This window comes from Anguilla rostrata, chromosome 6 (assembly GCF_018555375.3).
Source record: "Anguilla rostrata isolate EN2019 chromosome 6, ASM1855537v3, whole genome shotgun sequence".
NCBI lineage: Eukaryota > Metazoa > Chordata > Actinopteri > Anguilliformes > Anguillidae > Anguilla > Anguilla rostrata.
The window spans coordinates 29,337,473-29,361,160 of record NC_057938.1 but is presented as its reverse complement, the minus strand read 5'-3'; the positions used below and the strand labels follow the sequence as shown (position 1 = coordinate 29,361,160).

General features: G+C 40.5%; 1 protein-coding gene across 3 annotated transcripts in view; it reads right to left on the bottom strand.

Moving 5' to 3' along the window:
- LOC135257879 (saccharopine dehydrogenase-like oxidoreductase) overlaps window positions 1–23,688 on the bottom strand; it is a 385,462-nt gene that overhangs the window by 41,382 nt on the left and 320,392 nt on the right. For all 3 annotated transcript variants that reach the window (XM_064341105.1, XM_064341104.1, XM_064341103.1), the window contains exon 2: window positions 6,000–6,112. In XM_064341105.1, the coding sequence (XP_064197175.1) occupies window positions 6,000–6,112 (113 nt within the window). The remainder of the gene's footprint in view (window positions 1–5,999; window positions 6,113–23,688) is intronic.

Below are 23,688 nucleotides of genomic sequence, written 5' to 3'. Positions count from 1 at the left end.
CAGGCAGTTCTCACGGTTGGGAAAAATTTTATGACAACATGGTCATGTAGCTAACTTAGTTAGCTAGCCAAACAGTCAGTAACACAGATACATTTAGGGATAATGTTAAGGAGGAAAGGTAGCCTACAGTAAAAGCCAAAAAACCTTAGACAGTTTTTTAAATGTTTAAATGTGCCCATTATTCCAAGGCTTGTTGTAAGATTCAGTAGCCAATCAGGACTTGAATACACATTTTTTGTAGAGTGCAAAAACCTTGATATTATTCACTTTAATTTAATTTATTTTGTTGTTGTTGAAATGTGCCCAGCATTCCAAGGCTGTAAGAATCAGTAGCCAATCAGGACTTTTTTCAAGTTTTTTGCAGAGTGCAAAAACTTCGATATTATTTATTTAAAGCTAATTTCTTTAAATAAATTGTTAATTGTTGTTGTTGAAACCACAGCATTCCAAGACTGTACATTGTTGTCAGATTCTTTGTAAGACTCTGCTATGCTGTAAATAGTTGTTGATTTTTTTAAATGTGTGTTGAATAAATGACTTATTTATAACAACATTCACATTACGTAGTCATATTTTGAAATCTCCAGTCAGCTTTTAGCACTGACTTAATGTAGGGCCCTATGGAATCTGTGTTTTAAATTCTCAATTCCGCGATTCCGTCCTTGATTCTGTTATCACAGAAACTATAGGGCCCTACCTTAATGCTGCCATCAGTCTGTCGCTGGCCCGCGCCGGGCCCCCATCAAAAAAGACACTTGGCCACCGGGCCGTGCCGGGCCGCTGGGCCCTGTCAAAAGATACTTGCCACCGGGCATAACAACTTTTCTGGGGGAAACCCTGAATACCATAGTTGAATGCAACTAATTCCTTCTTTTAATGGGTTAGAGTGACTCCATTTAGCCAGTCTGTCATGTGATTTAGTATTTTGTTTGTATTGTTGTATACATTAAATTGCAATAATTGTCAAAGATCTGTAAAGTGTTTTTTTAATAGGACAACATCTTCAATTCAGACAAGTTAGTTCAGCTGTCGGACTAGTAAATGATCAGAGACACTTGTTCAAAGAACTAGTGGCCCAAGATGTTAATGTCAAGCCCTGTATTTCACTACAAATCAACTGTTTTGACTCATGAATCTCACTTTTTCATACTTTTCAACTGAGAATTTATTTTCATCAGTGTAGGGGTCCAAGTAATCTAGGGGTCCGAAAGCCTAAAACCTCTCCAAAAATGAATGAAATACGAAATACTTTTGTCCATTATAAAGCATATAAAACTGACCCTTTATAATGGTTTAAAATGGAACATTAATATCACATTGAAAAATAATGCAAAAATATTGTAACACAGTGGTACACATACCTCATCATACATGTTTTTCTGTACTCTACTACAGTATGTACTCTTTCGTTGCATGGGGATGGGACAGCAGTTTTACAAATGTTACTATTTACGATGAATCTAAGGCAAATTTTACACCCATGTACCAAATATCAGCACACAGTAAATCTGAATGAGAATTTTTAATGCCATTTCCATTCCATATTAACAGACAGGGCTGTTAGTATAAATTAACCCCCAGTATAAATGGGCTGAGCATTATTAACAAAGGCTAGTTCACTCTTATGACCAATGCGAATATAACAATATGAAAAATATGAGAAAACGTACATAATTGAAATGTTACAAGCAGTAATATGTAGGCTACATGTTTGAATAAATGCTAGCAAACTTCATGCTGTCTCCTCTTTTGACCCACTACCCAGAGAATTTGCTGAACCATGCAAATGAGTTGACAAAATGAGTAAAATCTTCCAAAAACTGAAGGGAAAAAAAGTTATTCTCAACGAGTGCTTGTATATTACTGCGTAATGTTACAGTTGAAGGCGCAATGCTGTGCTGAAGCACCCACTTGCACAGGTACATGGCACTCTCTCTCTTTGTAATAAAATCCTAATGAAACATGCTATATACCATTGGAAAGCTTGGACTGTCCTCCACACAATAAGTGTCAGCAATCAAATCAGAATGAACTGAACAGAGTTACACCAGTGCAAATAGTGAATGGGGTTTTGGGTCCATTGTAAATACCTACCCCGCTTCTATTTGCATGTTTATTTCTCAAACGGATTGTTCAATAAATGACCATTCAATCTTGAAACTGACATTTTGGTCAGATTGTATATTTATACCATATTTAGTAGCAGCTATTAATAGTAAAATGAAATGGTATGATTCCACAAAAATTACTTTTGTTTATTTCGCTATTCAGTGAGCAGCAGTGTTTTTCACCACAGTACCGGCATACCTTGGGGCTATTGTTGGTTTTATCTTGTTGCTATGATGGAATACAAATTTTTGTTTGTGAAAGAATACTTATATAAACTCATATAGACGCTATTGTCCAGTGTGTCATCCTTGGGGGGTGTAGTTGCAGATGAGACTGCAGGGAACGAGTGCTGATTAACCTAATGAGTTCCTGAAGGTAGCTGGCTGGCGAAAAATATAATTCCCTTAAATTATTGCTTTTATCAGTCACTAATTCATGGTGCACTGCTGTAACACCTACACTGCTGTAAAGCTTAGACTCTTCGCACTTTGATGCAAAAAACCCAGTCTCGATCGGTAAAACCACTAAAGATAACAAAAGAAATAACAAGGCAGTCCCCTTCCCCAAAGTAGGGCTGAAATTGACACCCCAGGTTGACAAAACCATTAATACTAGAGTGATGGTATTGATATTGCTAGAAATCCCCCTCAGGGCCCTAATCAATCAATCTGCTCTTTACATACAGGCAAGAAAGTGTCACTATGCATTCTGCATTATTTCCATTGAGATGCGTTTTCAGCAGCATTTGAAAACATTTCTATGAATATAAATAGAATATCAAATGCAAAAAGTACCAAAAAGTAAAAAAGCAACTTCTTACCTTACAAGCAGTGAAAAAATTATCGGAATTGTACGTTCCAGTGAAGCATGCTACCACCTGAAAAAATCAACATTCTCAAAGAACTACCCATTGTGACTTTTGCCCCTGCTTGGAAACCCCAAATACATTACAGGAACCATACAAGATTATTTACATAGCTTTCGAACATAGCTTATGGCATCCTTCTAGCTGAAACTATGGCTTCGCTATACTACTGATTTACTACTGAAATTTTGTTTGTTTATCGGCAAAAAGACTTGTTCATGATTTGATTATATATTTTTGTCATTTTCCTCGTGAGCTCGCTGTTGTGATCAGGTCATTTACGGTTGACATGCCTGATTTACAGAAGTATGGCAGCTGATTGCAGATCAGATGACTCAGAAACAGTGAAATTACTTGGTTTTACCTTGCTAACTGAATTTAGTTTGTGAGATAACTAACCAATATGAACACATTTTGTACACATAAGCTCTCCAAAAGGACAGTATTTGACTGAAATACAGGACTTAGTCAAAAAGCGAGAATGTGTAAATGAAGAATATTTGCTTTGTGGGGTTCCGGAGGGTATCGCCCTCAATGGAATTATCTTCTGGAAGTGGAATATGGCTGGAAAAAAGATATATATATTATTCTAATTTGGAGAGCTTTGGTGGTGTTTGGAGAGGTTTTTGGAAGATTTGGGCCCACCTTTGAGAAAACGCATGTCAAATTTTACTGATTTGTTCAATCCACTCCAAACTTTTATCCTGGTGTTGTATACATCCAGAAATCTGGTTGCGCCTGGTATCAGAAATACATAAAACACATATGCTAAATAAATATAATATAATTACTATAGAATAAAGAAAATATAAAAAGATTTTTGTATTTCTTTTTTGTTTCCAGAATAAATGTCCTGTATGTTTACAGAGTGAGAAACAGGATCCCAAAGGGGTCAGGGTATTTTCTCTTTTGGTACAAATGTGCTCTTTATTTCAAGCAGGGGGGATTCCTACAAAAAGGCCTGGGTTTTAAGTGGGGAAAAAAGGGTTCAGTGGATGACCTATGTGACAATGATGGCTCTTAGAAACTTCATATTTGGCATAGGTGTCGTGTATCGCCTACTAATAAAGCTAGAACACAGAGTTTATTGTTATTCCATTCATAGTTTTATTGCAGAAGCACTGAATGCCTGAGTTGAACAATCTCAGGATGCCGCTGTCCTGGCCATTAGGAGGCTTCCGCAAAGGGGTTAAAGACGAAACCGCGAAAATGTAGATAGCCGTTTCTGCTGAAATTCACATGCCTGAATTGCACGCACATTTATTGGCACTGTCCGTTTCATTCTTTTATGCAATTAAGCTGATTTTACTGTAGTTAATTTAGCATGTCTAAGGCTGCACCATAAACCTGAAAGCAGCAAAACTTTCAAAACCTGAAATACAGTATCAATCACAAAAATTGTCCCAAAAAATTCAGACCATTTCCAGAGTTTTCCCTCGGTTTTCAGAGGGCTTAGGCGCTCTCAGCTATATTTTGGAACAGCGTTTTTATTTTAATATATGAAACAACGCTTTGACCAGCGGTTTTCATCAGAAAAAGACGTTACGTGTGAACACAGCCTAACTTTGTTCAGCTACCAAGCCACGTTAGATACTAACGTTAGTTAATTCGAGGTATCTTTATGTAACGTCAACTAACTAGCTTCGCTGGCTAACGTTGTCATAAAATTTTTCCCGACCATGAAAACTGGATTACTTGTTTACATTTTTGACAGATGTGGCTAGTGGGTAAATCTATTGCTGTTTCCGTCGCAGCACTTTCGACACAAGCAATTCGGAAGCGCTATCCTAAAATTTCTTTTTACCGTGAAGAGTGCCTGACCCACAGTTATATCGAGAAATACCATCTTTGAAAAAATGCTATATCCTGTAAATGCATTTAACCTACCATGCATAAAAACATAAAAACGCTCGTCAATCACCCACTTCTATTTATAATGCCATCATAGCGCGGAGTGTTTAAAACCATTAAGCCACCTCTCCATTTTTTTATTTTTATTTTTTGTCAGCGCATCACCGTTATTTTTACATTCATTCTGATACGTCGCCTAAATGCCTTTTTACGTTCATTTGGCCTGCATTTCTAATCATTTTACATGGGTTTTCTTCCGCAATTTCTCCTAAAAGCAAATTAGGTAGCTTGAATAGACATTTCAATGCAGGAAAAACTGCACAAATGTTGTGTAAAGTTAATATGTAGTTCAAATAATGCTAATTTACTATAAAATACAAAAAGTTTCACTGACTAAAGTAAATGAAAAAAATATAACAAAAATGAAATTAAAATTCCATGAAAATACAAAAACTAAAACTAAAATTTAAATTTGTGCCAAAATTAACACTGCATAAAAGAAATGCAGGCAGAGGAGCATTGATTCAGCAAATGTCCACAACGACAGATTGCTAGTACATTATACATACAGCTGAGCATAGTTATTTTATATTTTCAAGGAAAAAAAGGTTTTAAAAAATCTTGCACAGTATGCCTTTACCAACTGAGGTTGAAATGTGATTCTTTCATATTTCAGTTGAGTGAACAGTGGATGTGTGGCCCATAAATTTAAGGAAGTTCAGATGCAGCATCACCTTGCGGTTCCTGCATTAGAAACATTCCTAAAATAAATTACATCAGTAGTATAGTTCTACTGTACTATACTTTATTATGTTTAAGTTGATGTTAAAAGCAAGCACAGCTTTGCTCGCTGACATCACGTTAATAAATCATACCTATACTTAATATTTTCCCAACACAAATTCACTCATTCCATTTATTTAAATGCACTCCGTTTCTACAAGTATATCACTGGTTAGAATAAAATCATACATGAAGGAAGCCATTATTTTAAGTGGGTTGGACTGTGTGTTCTGAACATACTGCCTGACATGAAAATGGTCTGGAGTTCTCATTGTTAAAAGTAATCTGTCAGAATGAGTTTGTCAGAATGCAATAGTGCAGGGTTACAAGCACTGTGACAATGCTAAATATCAGCAACTCAGGGGGCAGGCCATACACTTTGTACACTTACTGGTCCTACACAGTTCAGGACAACCACTCCTTGTTTGCACATGGTAGCCAGGGAAGCCAGGTCACCAACATCTGCCAGGATTATTCCCACTTCAGACATCAACTCTGGCTTAGCTGAAAACAAAAAGAGTGCTATTAGAAACAACTATGCATATACAACACGTGTGCACAGAATAGCCATACACTAGGAGCTTTCAATTCCGCGAATCCAAACCTGCATATTAGCCCTTAGCGCACATGCCAAATCTGACCAATCCTTGCCCATTTTAAAGCTTTATAACTCCAGATTTGAGCATCACAGAGACTTGAAAAATGGCTTAAATGAAGCAAGACATTTGTAACATTTACAATACTAACTTAGATTGTTTCTTCCTAAATTATGAATATAAACTAAAGTGCCACAAATGCAATTGTCTAGGCAAAAAATCTAAAATCAATTTGCTCTTTTTTAGTTTGCAATGAAATACTGAGATTGCAAATATACAGCAGGTTAAACAATACATGTCCTGGATTAGAAACTCCTTGACCACAAGTGCGTCAAATCGAAGGGTGGATACGCAGAACTACTAAAGATCTATGAATCAAAAAGTAAGCAGTGTACCCAATGTCTCCAAATCTATCCAAAATGTCTAAATTATGCATTGTTGTAAATCACAACATAATCATGTATTCACTACAAAACAACTGTTTGACAGAAGAAACTCACTGTTGCATCATTTTAAAGTGGGAATTACAAGCTTTCTGTCAGTACAGTGGTCTAAAATAGGTAAGGGTCCAGAAACTAGTGTTGTCACGTTACAAATTTTTTTACTTCGATACCGATACCAGGTTTAGTATCACAATACTCGATACTTGAAACTTAAACGATACTATACTGATTCGATACTTGCTACCTAACGATACTGAAATTACCTTAAAGAGCATCTTGCAGGTTAAATCTTTTTACGATATGTATACTTAACCTTCTGAAAATGACCATTTGAAAAGTTAATGCAGGATTTAATCATTTTTACAAGACATAAGGGCACATTCAGAGGAACTAGTGGCCGTTTTGCGCAAAGCTCCTAAAAACGCCTTCTTTTTTTTTTTCAACATCGTGTCATATTACGTAACAGAAGGGAGTGGCTCACTGGCTCTGCCTTAGCCCAATGTGCAGTAATGGGTGGTAGTGAGTCTGAGTGGTCATGATATAGTGAGTTGGTCTGTTTTCAGTTGTTTTATATTGCATTTCACCGTGTATGGTAAATTATTGTGTTCTTGCAGGTTGCACAAACTCCAGCCTGTCAGGACATTGAGTACACAATTTTCCTAACAGGAAAAGGAACGATCCTAGCTTTCGTGCCTGGGTGTGTTTTGTGCAGGTGATGAGACGGGACTTCACTGCTGCATCTGTTACAAAAAAACGCGGCCGTGTGTGGCGCTCATTTTAGACCCCACCCATGACATAATGGACAATATTGTCTATCTGGGCATTCATAAAAAATATTATTTCACCACTCAAAAATCGTATTCCGTCATAGCAACAAGATAAACCCGACAATAGCCCTAAGATATGCCAATACAGCAGTGAAAACCCTGCTCACTGAATAACGAAATAAACAATTTTAAAACATTTTACAAAATGATACCATGTCATTCTACAGTCAATATCTGTGACTAAATATTGAATAAATATACAACCTTACTATTGGTTTTATGCCTAGAGATGTCGCTTTTGAGACTGAGTGGTCATATATCATCTTGGACAATCCGTTTGTGAAATATACGCGCATTTGTGATGCCTGGGTACCTTACAAAATAGCTGTGCGTAATACCACACGTGTTAATTACGGCGTTGTCACCCTTTTTAATACGGTCTGGCTTGATTGACAATTAATTTATTCAGTAGGTGAAAGTAAGCTTTCTAACGATGTATAACATGTCTATTTTTGCTTTTGGAATAGCGTTTTATAGGTCAGCGCTACCAAAATTTTCCTCATCATCGCATTCACTTACGCATACTCTGTAGCAGTAAAAGACGCTGCACCTAACGAAACGTTGTCAACGGTTTTTCATAATTTCTTGGAAAATACAATTATTATTGAGGTCACAAAAAACTAGTAGTGCCCTAGAAATGCGGTCCTGAACCTGCAGCCTCCGCTACTGCAGGAACATGCTACTCTCTCAATCAGTAATGCGGGAGACACATTTTCCTGGCTTTTACATTTGACCTAAAAGTACCGAACATCGGAAAATTCCGAAAAAGTACCGAAGTTTCGGCATACCGTGCAACACTACCAGAAACATATCCAAAATGAATAAAATGCTTTTTGTCCATTATAAAGCACATAAATGAGCCCCCTTATGAATGTTTAAGATTAAATATTGATATCAGATTAAAAAATAATGCAAATATATTGTCACACAATGCGGTACAGTACCTAAATGTGTAATAATTAACTCTTTTATGTATTTCTATATTCTGTACTCTCGTATGCTTTCTTGTATGGGGATGGGATGACATGAAAACTATTTTCAACCGTCCACCATGTTTTGGCAATGTTCCAACTCTCATGTCATCCCACCAGTTCGGCTTCAGGTCTGGCCACTCGACAGAGACTGCACTCCTCTCGGTCAGTGAGTCACTCCATGCCGCACGAGCAGCCTCCCTCTCCTCTGTCCTGATTCTTCTAGACCTCTCCGCTGCATTCGACACTGTGGAACACTCCATCCTCCTGTCCTCTCTGGCAGCAACAGGGATCTTCGGCAGTCCTTGACTGGATTGAGTCCTACCTCTCCGATCGTTCCTTCCAGGTTGCCTGGGCTGGTAAGGTATCACCACCCCGTCCCCTCACCACCGGAGTTCCCCATGGCTCAGTCCTCGGTCCCCTTCTCTTCTCCTTATACACCAGATCCCTTGGCCCTATAATCTCTGCCCATGGTTTGTCCTATCACTGTTATGCCGACGACACACAACTCTTTCTCTCCTTCTCCCCATCGGACATGCAGGTCCCTACCCGCATCTCCGCTTGCCTGAGGGACATCCAGAGCTGGATGGACAATCACCACCTGAAGCTCAACCCGGGAAAGACGGAGCTAATCTTTATTCCTGCCCTAACCTCTCCCCTCCTTGATTTTTCCATTTCCCTAAGGGACACCTTAGTGACATTATCACCCTGTGCCAAGAATCTCGGAGTGGTGATGGACAACAGGTTGTCCCTCTACAAGAACATCACAGCGGTAAGCTGGGCGTGCAGATTTTTCCTGTATAACATCCGGAGAATCCGCCCCTTTCTCACCACATACTCAACCCAGCTCCTGGTCCAAGCAATGGTACTATCCCGCCTGGACTACTGCAGCTCTCTTCTGGCTGGACTACTGGCATCTGCCATCAGACCCCTGCAACTCATTCAGAATGCTGCAGCTCGTCTGGTCTTCAACCTCCCCAGACACTCCCACATCACTCCCCTGTTCACTACCCTCCACTGGCTGCCTGTTATGGCTCGCATCAAATGTAACATTGGTCCTAGCATATCAGGCAGTCAAGGGATCAGCCCCAGCATACCTCCACAAGATCTTGAAACCTTACATGCCAGCCAGACCCCTCCGTTCCGCGACCTCAGGACGCCTGGCACCTTCCCCTGTTCGCACCTGCGCTTCCCGAACACGTCTCCTGTCTGTTCTGGCCCCACGATGGTGGAATTACCTCCCCGTGGAGGTCAGAACAGCTGAGACACTGACCCACTTCAAGCGACAACTGAAGACTCACCTCTTCAGGGTGCACTTCTCCTCATCCCTCCCTACCTCCTTGTAATCTCTAAATTAACTGTAAGCTCAGGGTTGTAACTAGGTAGCTGTTTCGTAGGTGACTTAAGACGAGCGCATTAACTAACTACTGCTTGTATTTTTGCATAGACTGCGTTGTTGCTGTTCTCGTTAGTATTAATCAGTTTAACATACAGGGTCCAAGCTGAACTATGCGGTTGTTCCCTGCACTTGGAACAGTACTTCTCTCTAGGGTTTTCGACACACTTGTTTCTGGTTATGGTTATACACTTTGTTGTACGTCGCTCTGGATAAGAGCGTCTGCCAAATGCCTGTAATGTAATGTAATGTATGTTACATTCATCACAAAGACTAATAAACTACCAACGAACGCTTACAGTAGTGTGAAATATCCTCATTATAAAATACCACTAACCTAATTAAAGACACTCAATTTAAAAAATAACATATATAACTGAAATATTTTGAGCAGTAATACTTACATAGTATGTCCAGAAGTTCTCAATAATAATAGTATTTTCCAAGAAATTATGAAAAATCGTTGCCAAGGTTTCGTCAGGTGCAGTGTCTTTTACTGCTGCCACAGAGTGAATGCGTAAATGAATGCGATGATGAAAAACTTTTGAATACGCTGACCTAAAAAACGCTATTCCAAAAGCAAAATGGTCATGTCATACATGGTTAGAAAGCTTATACTCTCACCTACTGAATAAATGAATTGTCAATTGAGCCAGACTGTGCTTAAAAAGGGCGACAACGCCATAAACAACACGTGTGGTATTACGCACAGATATTTTGGAAGGTACCCAGGCGTCACAAATGCGCATATATTTCACAAATAGATTGTGCAAGACAATATATGACCACTCAGTCTCAAAAGGGAAATCTCTATGCGTAATAATAATGCTAAGGTTGTATATTTATTCAATATTTACTCCAAGATATTGACTGTAAAATGACATGATATCATTTTTTAAAACTTTGTCTCGTTTATTTCGTTATTCAGTTTGTCTCGTTTATTTCGTTATTCAGTAGGCAGCGTTTTCACTGCTGTATTGGCATATCTCAGGGATATTCTCGGGTTTATCTTGTTGCTATGACAGAATACAATTTTTGAGTGGTGAAAGAATATTTTTATGAATGCCCAGATAGACAATATTGTCCATTATGTCATGGGTGGGGGGTGTAGTTGCAGATGAGACTGCAGGAAGGGGGTGCTTGTTAAATAAACGACCAGAGCGACAATGGTGATGCTTCGAAACTCCATATTCGGCATAGTTGTCGTGTATCATGTACTAATGAAACTAAAACAAAGCGTTTCTGTTTTTAACTCATACTTTGGTTGCAGTAGCACTGAATGTCCGAGGTCAGCAATTTCGGCACGCCGGCGTGCCGACCACTAGGGGCTGTGTGCTAAGAGGTTAACTGAATAATGGCAACAATGGAACAAACTGTGCATTATTTTTTTCACTCCCAGCAGTTGGTGCAAAATTAAGCCACTAACATTTATCATGCTTGTGTCATGATTTTCGGGGAAATGGACCCAAATGCAGAGAGGGAAAACACTCAGGGGGCGTCACAAGCAAAATTCAAACAAAGACTTTACTTCAAAAATTCAAATAACAAACAAAAGGCCACATAGGGCAACTCTCAAAAAAACACAAAAATCTTCAGAACAGGAAAAAGAAAAACTTCTCAAAATCCAAATGAACACGCAGGGCAGAACACGGGCAGATACATACGAGCAGATACACAAGCAAAAACACACAGGTGGAAACACAGTGGCACAAACACAAGGAACCGGCACCCGAGTCAGGGAAGCAAAGAACTTAAATAGACACAAAACTAACAAGACACAGGAGGGCACAATTCACAATCAAATCAGAGGGGAATGGGATAACGAGGCACAAACAGAAACAATGATTGAAAACAATAATACAATTAAACAAAGGGGAAACCAATGAGGGAGAACTAACAGAAACACAAAACTGCAGTGCCGCCATCTGGCGGCCCAAAAAGGAAAAACAGACACAGAAAATACAGAACCATGACAGCTTGACACTGCTGAAGTCAAAGGCAGAAGACCTAGCTGGAGTCAATGACAGAAATAATAAGTTAAAGTTAGGAAATTACAAAAATGCGATGACATAGACATTTCATTCGTTCTTATTTGGCTTAAACGCTTCGACTATTTGCACAACAACCCTATACTCAGAATGCTTAGCATCTTCAACAGTGGTCAAGCAACAACAGAGATGAACCACAAAATATATCCCCACGCCTCCTCGAGATCTTTTGACTCTTCCTTCTTGCTAGGCAAGTAAAAGTAAAAAAATATTCTACCAGCTTAAATAAATAAATAAGCAAATAAGAAAGTAAGTAAGTAAATAAACAAATATCTATTCCATTCTAAACTGGAACTTTTGCTATTCATCAAGGGTCATTTTCACTTAGAATTTTGAGGTAAGTTAACCTAATGGGGCCAGGTTGCACTAGACTGCACTGCAAAGCAGAGTGGAGTGGTTCTTGTATGGAGGACTAAATGAGTCAAAATAAAATAAGTATAACATTATATTAATAAATAAATAAATAATTTAGAATTTTTTATTTTGAAATCATATAGCCTAATAATTTACACATCATGACTGCCAGTTCACAATAACATGATCATACTTAACTTCATAATGATGTACTTTCAATTTGCTTTTTTCATTTCATAATGGCATTTTTCCAACTGACTTATTTCTGAATATACTTTTTATTTCCAGACTTTTTCATAGGGGCATTAGCTCAGGAGGTAGAGTGGTTGTCTGGCAACCAGAGTTTTAAGTCGAAGCATCCTTTAGCAAGACACCTAATGGGTGCCATTGGCCATATGCTATTGGGACCTCTTGTCTTAAACATTCTGCAAACCTATCTATATGCCTTGATGCTGTCTGGATCTCCAGATCCATTATCCAGCTCCTCTAAACTGCACTATTCCAAACAATACCATTTGGTCTTCTATTATTCCTGTTAGCTTTCACCTCAGCTATAACCTGCTTAACCCATTTTATTTGCTGTCTGCTACTCTACACCAGGCTGGCCAGTGGAGGATGGGCTCCCTCAGTCGGGTTTTTTTCTCACCACCGTTTGAGGGTTCTCTCCTTACTCACACAGTTTTTTACCATATGTACTTGCTATTTGGGGGTTGAGGCCTGGTGTTCGCTCGGTTTTCTCTTTTTGTTCTGTCTCTTGCATTGCTACTCTGTAAAGTGTCTTTGTGACAGTTCTCTGTTAAATGTGCTGTTCAAATAAAAAAATTAAAAAATGAAGTACAGTAAGCCCCGCAGCTATAGATATTACTTTTTTCCTAACTGCTCCCTGCACAGAAACGTATTTGAAAGCTTTGGAAAAAGTATTTGCCCTTCCCTGATTTCCTTTATTATTGAATATTTGTCAAGATGAAGGGTTTCGGAAGGGTTTAGTTAAACATAATATTAGAAAAAAAGTTGAATGAGTAAACACAAAACTTTTTTAAATTTCACTTATTTAATGAGAAAAGTTGTCAAACACCCATATCACCCATATGAATATGTAATTATCCCCTTAGTTACTCAACCAATTAAGCAAATTAAATTGATAAATATATTCAGCTGATTTGATTGAACAAGCCAGGCTTGATTGCGGCCAGCCCTGTTGAATCTAAACCTCACTCATACTGAACCTGACCATGAGAGTGAAATAGCTACCACAAAGATTCTACAAGCACAATATGCCACAAATCAAAAGAAATTCCAGAAGAGATCTAGCTCTGGGACTCCACCAAACCACAGTGGGAGCCATTATCTCCAAATGGAGGGCACTTGGAACAATGGTGAATCTTCCCAAAAGTGACCGGCCTGCCAAAATTTCCCCTAGGGCACAGCGACAACTCATCCAGGAAGCCACAAAAGATCCCAGAAGAACATCCAAAGAACAGCAGGCCTCTCTAGCCTTAGCTACGTTCAGTGTTCATGATTTCATAATAAGAAAGGGGCTGAGCAAAAACGGTATTCATGAGTAGAAAGGCAGAAACCACTGCTGATCAAGAGAAACAACAAGTTCATCTCACATTTGTAAAAAAATCACCTGGATGATCCCCAAGTCTTTTGGGATAATGTTCTATGGACATATGAGTCAAAAGTTGGAACATTTTATGGATGACATGGGTCCCATTATGTAAAGCATAAATCAAATTCAGCATTTCACAGGAAAAACATCATATCAACAGTCAAACTTGGTGGTGTTAGTGTGATGGTGTGGGAAAGCTTTGCCACCTCAGGATCTGGACGACTTGCCATTATTGAAGGAACCATGAATTCTTCTCCGTACCAGAAAATTCTTAAGGAGAATTTCCAGTTATCTTTTCATGAGCTGAAGCGTAATTGGGTTATGCAGCAAGACAATGATCCAAAACACAAAACCAAGTCCATGTCTGATTGGCTGAAAAGAAACCAAATTAAAATTTTAGTAGAGGTTCGTAGATAGCCAGTTAGCGAGGCCAATGCCTCTAGCCATGCTACTCATAGTTCTTGGCCAGCAGGATTGATGAGCTGTCTTCCTGGCTGCCTCCTTGAACACTAATAGAAACTACAGGAAGCTAGTTTTAACTAGCTAGCTACTTGCAAATGACAGTGTCATTATTTTCATCCGGCACTCAAACATTCGCTTAACTTTTTATTCATTATTCAGCTGGCATTAGCTTGTTAAGAACACCTCCAATTAAGAACCTATTGCTTGCTACATAGCTAGCAAGCTAGCAGGGCTAATGCCACTAGTTAGTCCACTTGCAGTTCCGGGTTCCTTAGTCTTCATGGCTGTCTCTTGAAACACTAACACAAGCTAGAAAGCCAGTTTTAACCAGACTGTAGAACAAAATATGGACAAAGTCACTGTGACACCACCCAACAACTCTCCATGCGTTTGGTGAAAAGTGTTTTGAAGCCTGGGAAATGCAGTTTGGAGCCAGAATGCGCAGTAAGGAAAAGCAAGATGCTTATATAGGCATGAAGTCCGGTATCCATTAAGTGAGTGGGATACAGTGACTTGGCAGTAACGCAAACTGTCCCTGATTTGCCCACAAAATATTATGGTCTTGTCTAAATAACACAATAACTTAAATCTGCACATGGCGATACATTAGATGAAAGAAAAACACCTATTGCGACTGCAGTAGAAAAAAATGATTTACTTCGTATTTTGACAGTATTGTTACCATTGACTTACATTGAAACTGTAACACTGGGTGGCTGAAACATTGTACTGGAGCCAATCGCACTGGCAGTAGTAAACAACATCTCTCAACAAAACCAGGAAGTGAACTTCAAAAATGAAGTTCAGTTTTGGTTGCTTAGTTTTAACAGGCGACAACAGACTCCATGCTCCAGGCCCTACTCTTTGAACAAGATAATAATCAATTACAAAAGATCACCTAATCACTGAGTAGGTCTAGCCCCACTCGTGTTGATTGACAGAAGGTCTTAACCATTTTGTCAAGTCAAGCTTTGGAAATAAGTCATCCAGAAAAGTGTCATTATGAAATGAAAAAAAACAAAAAAACATTTGAAAATACAACATATTATTAAATTAAATATGACCATGTCATTGTGAAAAGGATAGTCAATTATTTCGAAATAAAGTAGGCCTATTTAACAATTTATTTTATATAATTCAAAATGTATCTATATATTTATTAATTTCTCTTTGACACATTTAGTGTCAAAATTTTCAGGGTGACCAAAGCTCAAAAAAGATGTGACCATTATCATTACCAGTCAACATGGTTAAAAAATGGTTAAACATGGGAAAAATGGGTGCAAGTATAAAAAAATAATGAAATTACAGGCCTGAATTCCTATCATTTTAATTTAAAGGCACCCTAACCCATGTTATAACTGATGTGCTGATACCACTTTAACAATAACAAACTCAGCTCCATCAATTAGCTTACTAAGGTTCCATCATGAAATACATAGGCCTCCTCCTCAAGCGGAGCTGACACACTAGGTAGCTTAGGATCAAGTGTCAAGCTGGCCGTAATGGAGCTGACACATTCGGTAGCTTCGCGTCAAATGTCAAGCTGACCTTAACAGTATTCAATTCAATTTTATTTGTATATCGCTTTTTAAAGAAAACTGTCACAAAGACACTTTACAGTGTAGCAAGGCAAGAGACAGAGCAAAAAGCAAGCAGATCAAACAACAGGCCTGAACCCCCAAATAGCAGGTACATAATGTAAAAAACTCCCAGTGGGGAGAAAACCCTCAAATGGCGGGAAGAAAAAACTCCCCAATGGGAAGAAATCTCGAGAGGAATCCGACTATAGAGGGGGAGCCCATCCTCCACTGGCCAGCCTGGTGTAAAGTAGTAGACAGCAAATAAAATGGGTTGAACACATTACAGCTGAGGTGAAAGCTAACGGGAATAGCAGAAGACCACATGGTATAGTTAGAATAGTGCAGTTCTGAGGAGCCGGATGAGGGACCTGGAGCTCCAGACAGCATCAAGGCATGGGCAGGGGAGGAACATGGCTGAAGCAGTCCGTGACCATGAAGCAAAGGACAGGACTGGAGCAATCCAGTGGATTCAGGTCAAGCAAACAGGCTAGAGTGGTCTTTGGACTCAGGGCGAGGTAGGGGTGGGAGCCCCATGGAAAGAGAAACAGAGAAGACAGGGTTAAGGTCAGCTAGACACTTGATGCTAAGCTACCTTGTGTGTCAACTCCATAGGGCCAGCTTGACACTTGAGGCTAAGCTAACTAGTGTGTCCACTCCGGTACTAGCGTCAAATGTCAAATTGACCTTAATGGAGCTGACACACTAGGTAGCCTAGCATCAAGTGTCAAGCTCGCCTTTACGGAGCCGACGGACCAGGTAGCCTCGAGTCAAGTTTCAAGCTGGCCTTAACAGAGCTGACATACTAGGCAGCCTAGTGTCAAGCTTGCCTTTAAGGAGCTGACACACTAGGTAGCTTGGCATAGTATTGGCAGCATTACATACATTAACTCTGTTGCCCAGTCCCAATTCGCCTCCTAAACACTCTAACTCTAACTGCCTACACACCAACATTAATTTTGTGCATTCACAAGAGTCGCCATCTTGTACAAGTGTTGTCCCAGAATTGAGTGAGTCAAATTTCAGCGTGGGGAAGTGGCCGTTTAGCTCCCTCAATAATGAGGAAATTAAATAGCTGGCTTAAAAGCAAACGCTGACCCTGCAGGCCCTGTGTTGCTTAATGCCCTTGCCACCCTCGTTAAAGCATGGCAGAGCAAACCACATTTAGCCTAAATGTAATTTGACTGCCAGGTCATGTCTTTTCAAAAGACAATTATCATGGTCCTTGCAGTATTGTCTTATTTGCAATTTTATTTATTTTTAAACAGATCTTTTTTTAAAAGAACAGTTGAAGCTAATGCAAGCACGTAATTGTCACCCCGTATTTATAGCTCCAGCAGAGGCTGCCATAGGCAGCCTCGTCGTCAGTTTATCATGTTTTTAAACCCCATTCCCTTGTGCGCGCTGCCTCGCCCCAAATGGTCTGTTCACCGCAGGCGTAATTTAACTAACTTGATCTACCCACCCTTATCCACACCTCAGGAATTCACTGTCACAGGTGGATTATGGAACTGCCAGTCAGCCGTCCAGAAAGCTGACTTCATTACTGCCTTTGCCAAGACGAAGTCTCTTGACTTCCTGGCTCTCACGGAAACCTGGATCACTCCCGATAACACCGCCACCCCAGCTGCACTGTCTGCGGGATACTCCTTCTCGCACACCCCCAGGGCCTCTGGCCGAGGCGGGGGTACCGGTCTCCTCATTTCCTTGTCCTGGAAGTTCTGTGTCCTCCCCAGTCCTAACCCTACTTTCTCCTCCTTTGAATTTCATGCGATTACTGTAACTCATCCCTCAAAATTTCATATTATTGTTCTGTACCGCCCTCCAAGTCCACTCGGCTCATTTCTGGACGAGCTGGACACTCTCCTGAGCTCCCTCCCTGAGGATGGCACTCCTGCTATTCTACTGGGAGACTTCAACCTCCCACCAGAAACCTCCCAACTGTCCAGGGTTGCCTCACTCCTCCAGTCTTTCGCACTATCCCTGTCCTCCTCCCCCCCCACACACAAGGCTGGTAACCAACTAGACCTTGTATTCACCAGAGGCTGCTCCATTCTCCAACTTGCAGTGACTCCCCTCCATGTCTCGGACCACTTCTTTCTTTGTTTCTCCCTCTCCTATTTACTCCCCCTCAATTCATCCAATAGCTCACCCACAGTAACTTTCAGGAGAAATCTCCCTACTCTGTCACAATCCTCCCTCGTCTCCACTGCTCTGTCTACACTTCCCCCTCCTGCATCTTTCTCTAACCTGCCAGTTGACCTTGCCACCTCCACCCTCAACTCCTGCCTCTCTCAGTCCCTCGACTCACTTTGTCCTCTTGTCTCCAAACCAGCACGCTCCTCACCCCCCTGCCCATGGCTGACCGAGTCACTACGCTCCAGCAGAACATCACTGCGGGCTGCAGAGAGGAAGTGGAGAAAATCCCGATCCTCTGATGACCTGACCGCATACCATACCCTGCTGGCGACTTTTACATCTGCCCTCACATCTGCAAAAGCCTCTTTTTTCCAGTCCAAGATCAGCGCATGTGTCTCTAATCCACGTAAACTATTCTCCACCTTCTCTTCCCTCCTCATTCCTCCTCCACCCCCACCTCCCTCTTCCCTCTCCGCAGATGACTTTCTGGCCGCCTTTGAAGGAAAGGTGGCTACAATCCGGAACTCCTTCACCCATCCAGTGAGCCCCCCAACCCCCCAGGACAACCCCACAGCCACACTGACCTCCTTTGAAATGCTGGGGGACTCCGATGTATTACAACTCATCACCTCTCATCGCGCAACCACCTGTCCACTTGACCCCATCCCATCTAAAGGTCTCCAATCTATCTCCAGTGAGCTCCTTCCCTATCTGTCTTCCATTGTTAATTCCTCTCTCTCCTCTGGTCATGTTCCCTCTGTTTTTAAGATGGCTCGTGTTACCCCACTACTCAAAAAACCCAACTTAGACCCCTCCGATGTAGCAAATTATCGACCCGTATCCCTTCTACCCTTTCTGTCCAAAACCCTTGAACGAGCAGTTCTTAAACAATTAACCTCTTTTCTCCATCAGAACAACCTGCTAGACCCTCACCAGTCTGGCTTCCGATCTGGGCACTCAACAGAGACTGCTCACCTGGCTGTGACGGAGGCACTTGCCACTGCAAGAGCCTCACGCCTCTCTTCTGTCCTGATCCTTCTTGACCTGTCTGCAGCTTTCGACACGGTCAACTATAAAATACTCCTCTCCACCTTGGCTGAGATGGGCATTGCTGGGACTCCCCTGTCTTGGTTCGCTTCCTATCTTGCAGATAGGACCTACCAGGTCACCTGGAAGGGGTCTGCCTCTGCTTCTCATCCCCTTATTACGGGAGTGCCGCAGGGATCTGTACTGGGTCCTCTGCTGTTCTCCTTATACACCAAATCTCTTGGTTCAGTTATTAATTCACATGGCTTCTCCTATCATTGTTATGCAGATGACACGCAACTCTTCTTTTCTATCCCGCCCTCGGCCACACAGGTCGATGATAAGATATATTCCTGCCTGGCTGACATCTCCACCTGGATGGCCAGCCACCACCTGAAGCTCAGCCTCAACAAAACTGAGCTGCTCTTCTTCCCATGCAAGACCTCCTTACTACGTGAGCTCTCAATCACGGTTGACGGCACCATAGTGACTGTTTCTCACTCTGCCAAGAGCTTGGGGGTGGTCCTGGATGACCAACTGGACCTCAAGGAGCACATCAAGGCAACATCACGGTCCTGCAGATTCCTTCTGTACAACATCAGAAGAATTCGACCATACCTGACGACGCACTCTACCCAGCTGCTCGTCCAGGCTATGGTGACCTCTCGCCTTGATTACTGCAACTCTCTCCTTGCAAGCCTGCCAGCTTGTGCCATACAGCCACTACAGATGATTCAGAATGCCGCTGTCCAACTCATCTACAACCTTCCCAAATTCTCCCACGTCACTCCTCTCCTGCGATCACTCCACTGGCTACCAGTCGCTGCCAGGATCCGGTTCAAAGCCCTGACCCTTGCCTACACTGCAGCCAACAGGACAGCCCCCATCTACCTGCAGGACATGATTCGATCCTATGTGCCTGCTCAACCACTCCGCTCTGCGGCAGCAGAGCGCCTTGTAGCCCCTCCCACCCGACCAAAGGGATCACAGAGCTTCTCCACCCTAGCTCCCCAGTGGTGGAACGAACTCCCTGTCCCTCTCCGAACCTCCCCCTCACTACCCATCTTCCGCCGTGGCCTGAAGACTCATCTCTTCAGACTATACCTGGACTAACTACCACCACGCTGTAGGGTAAACGTCCCTATTAAGCCCACCAAATCCGCTTTTATATTTTTAATATATACTGCCCCAATTTAAGTGAGAACATTTTAGTTAAAATGAAAGTCTAATCTCTCATTTGAAGTGTCAATAATTCATTTATACCAATTTCTAATGTTTTTATTGTTTAATTTGTCAAAATATGTCAAAAGTCTGGCATGGGCTTAATACCTAACGTACCCTTTAAGCCCATGGGTGTTCCAAATAAGCCGACTTCATGATTTGTTGATAAATAAATATTTATTTAAAAAATCTTAACAATACAAACTTGTTCTATTCAAATCTGTAATCTCTTAGCTCTCAATAGCTATTTTCATTTTGTCTCCATTCCTATCCTATGGCCTGTAAATGCCATTTGAAATAGGCATGACCAGTCTTTTTGCCGTGTTGTCAACACAGAAAAAACTAAACTTCAACATTCTTTGGAATGTAGCCAAAAAACGAACAAAATCAAAACTATAGTGGAAATTGCTCTTCCATACTTCATCTTTCAATATGTGTTGTCATTTTGTCTGTATCTCTATCCTATGGTGTGCTGTTGGCATTTGAAATTGGCCAACATTTCTGGTCCAGCCAGCTGGTTGAAAGTGCAGGTGTTTTTATGAAGATTTCTGAAGATCGACTGACTGAACGAAAAACAATTTCAGGTTCAATACTAATGTTCTATGGATAGTAAATGAGTCAATTTCAGGATTTACAACTAAACAATAACTTTAATTTATTTTCAAATGTTAATCACATTTAAGATAGTTGTTTGAAAACATTGTAAAAACACATTTTAGAACCATTCAGTTCATTGTGGAGTAAAATTAAAACATACAGTTCATTATGAGGAGACATCAGTCATAACTTCTTGAAGCTCATGTATCATTAGCCTATAACTTAAACAAAATAAACAAGAAAGATGTCAACAAAGTGCTCTTTGAGGTGATTGTATCGTTTTAGTAAGGCTATCATTTGCTCCATGCTCCATCTTAGTAGTGTAACTTAACATAGGTTATAGGGTGGTCTAAGCTTTATTTTATTTGTTTGTTTCAATCTTTTGCCCATGTTGTGGTTGTCTTTGTCTTACGCTAACAAGTCTTTCATGGCTTTCATCTTGTTTTTGTACAGATTTTCAATGACCTCATGATTGTGCAAATAGAATGGTCCAGGTCCCTACAGCCCTGCTTTGCAGAGGATGAACTTGTGCTTCTATCATGCGTGGACATGAACTGTAGTTCTTTCGTGTTTTAGTCATCTTAAACTAAAACTCATCTGAAAAGTAAATATTAAAAAATGATTGCTAATGTTAAGATAGAACACAGGCCTATCCAGAATGAATTGACCTATGCAATATCACTGATATTTAAATATGGGTATTAATTATCTGAATTATGGAGCTGATTCATCAGGTGAGGTCAAAATTAGGGAGGAAAATGGTTCAAAGGTCAAAAGGGAGAAAATCCCCATTGAAACACAGTCAAGTGGGCTTAATGGGAGCAGGTGGGCTTAAAGGGAACATCAGTGAATTTATGGTTAAAAGACAGAATATTTTATTCTACTCACATGACATTAAAAAACAACTATATGAAATAAATCTATATATGGTGCACTAACATAATATGAAAAGTATAAATTGATCATGCAGAGAAGTAATTAGCTATACTCATTTACATCCACCCCAGACAGTGTGATTTTTTTGCTAGAGTCCCCTTTAAGCCCACCAGGTAAAAATGTTAATTAAAAAATAAATAAAGATAAACATACACATTTATTGTCTATTTAACAGTATAATAATATAAACTGCATACAAAAATATAAACTATACATGCTTATCATGCTTTATGTCATTGCAATGAACCATACTATGTAGCTACTGTATTGATGCAGCATGTGGTCTGTTTGCTAGCGTGCTAAAATTCATATTTTGATTTCAAAAGAAACAATATTTCTAATTCAGGTAATATTCTAACATATGTCTCATTCAAAACACTAATCACTTAAATTTTGATAGCAAATGAGTACTTATCAAAAACATGAGTAGAAATATACAAAAAAATTTATTTTCTGAGGGTACCTAAGTTTTTTTGCAACTTCTTCTGGGATCAGCAGGCACATGCCACACATATGCTTCGATAACTCAATATCGACAAATGTGATTGACTTAAAAAGTGTCATTTATGTAACAAGCAGCTTCATTTGAAAAAACATCACACAGCAAAAAATGGTGTAGGCTTATATGGTACGTGGGCTTAATAGGGACGTTTACACTATATTTCACTCTAAATGAACCCCCCCCCCTTTTTATGACACTTGTTACATGTTGCCCCATCCCAGCACTTTTTGGTCATTTATATTTGTCCTAATACTGTAGCTTATTCTTCTGCCTAGTTGGCTTTGCAGAGGTTAGGTCAGAATAGTGTTCACTGTGTGAACTAAACTGTGTTCTTAGCTAGAAATAGCTGTACAAAATAAGTATTGTATCTTACTGAACCTGTGTTTAGTAGTTGTCTATGACCATGAAATGCACTTTTTGTACGTCGCTTTGGATAATAGCGTCTGCCAAATAAATGTAATGTAATGTAACATGAGGATGCACGCAAAACCACCTAACGGTGAGGCACGGGAAGTCCCATTTGACAACGGTCAGTCGCCTCTTCCACCTTTTGCTACACACACACCCCCAACTTACAGCAGGGAGGACCATGGGTCCAAACATGGACACTGCCAATCTTCCCTCAGTGAGGCAACTTACTGTTCACCTCATGGACAAGGGAAAGGGGGGTCCAGTTTTGATTCAGGTTTCTCTAGCCAGTATTAATCTTGCCTTCTTTAGAGTCTAAAGAAGGCCAGTCTTGCCTTCTTTAGATAGACAAACACATGGGAATGCAGAAGGTCTTCGTTTGAAACATCTTGAGCGTATCACTAAGGATGTTGATCACTTTGACCCTGCAACCCCTGATTATTACATTGAAAGCTATTTGCAACAAATTAATGATGCTCTCACAGACCTGCCCCGGACAACTGAGCGAGAGAAGCTCAAACTCATCTGGAAGACCTCCTCCAGAGAAGTCCGTATGTTCATTGGAGCACAACCTCCATCCATCTGTAACAACTACTCCAAGCTCTGCGAAGCACTCGTAGCAGAGTATTTACCGACATTTGACGAAGCAGCAGCCTTGATTCAAGCGGTAGCTGTAAAGCATAGTCACACTGAAAGCCCCAGGGAATAGCCTACTTTAAGTGTTTGAAGCATGCGTTCTTCCAGGGTAGAAATGGATCAGGTTTAGAGGAAGATCGAACATTCAAATCTCTTTTCCTGCACAACCTCCACCCCTGCATCCGAGCCCATGTTGTTTTATCCTCCAAGCATAAACAGTCAGTGCGTGAACTTCGGTTTATAGCCCAAATTGCTTGGGACACCCAGTGCATCGTGCCGGTGAACGAACGGGAATAACAAGGTCAAATATAGCCTAAACGCTCCCA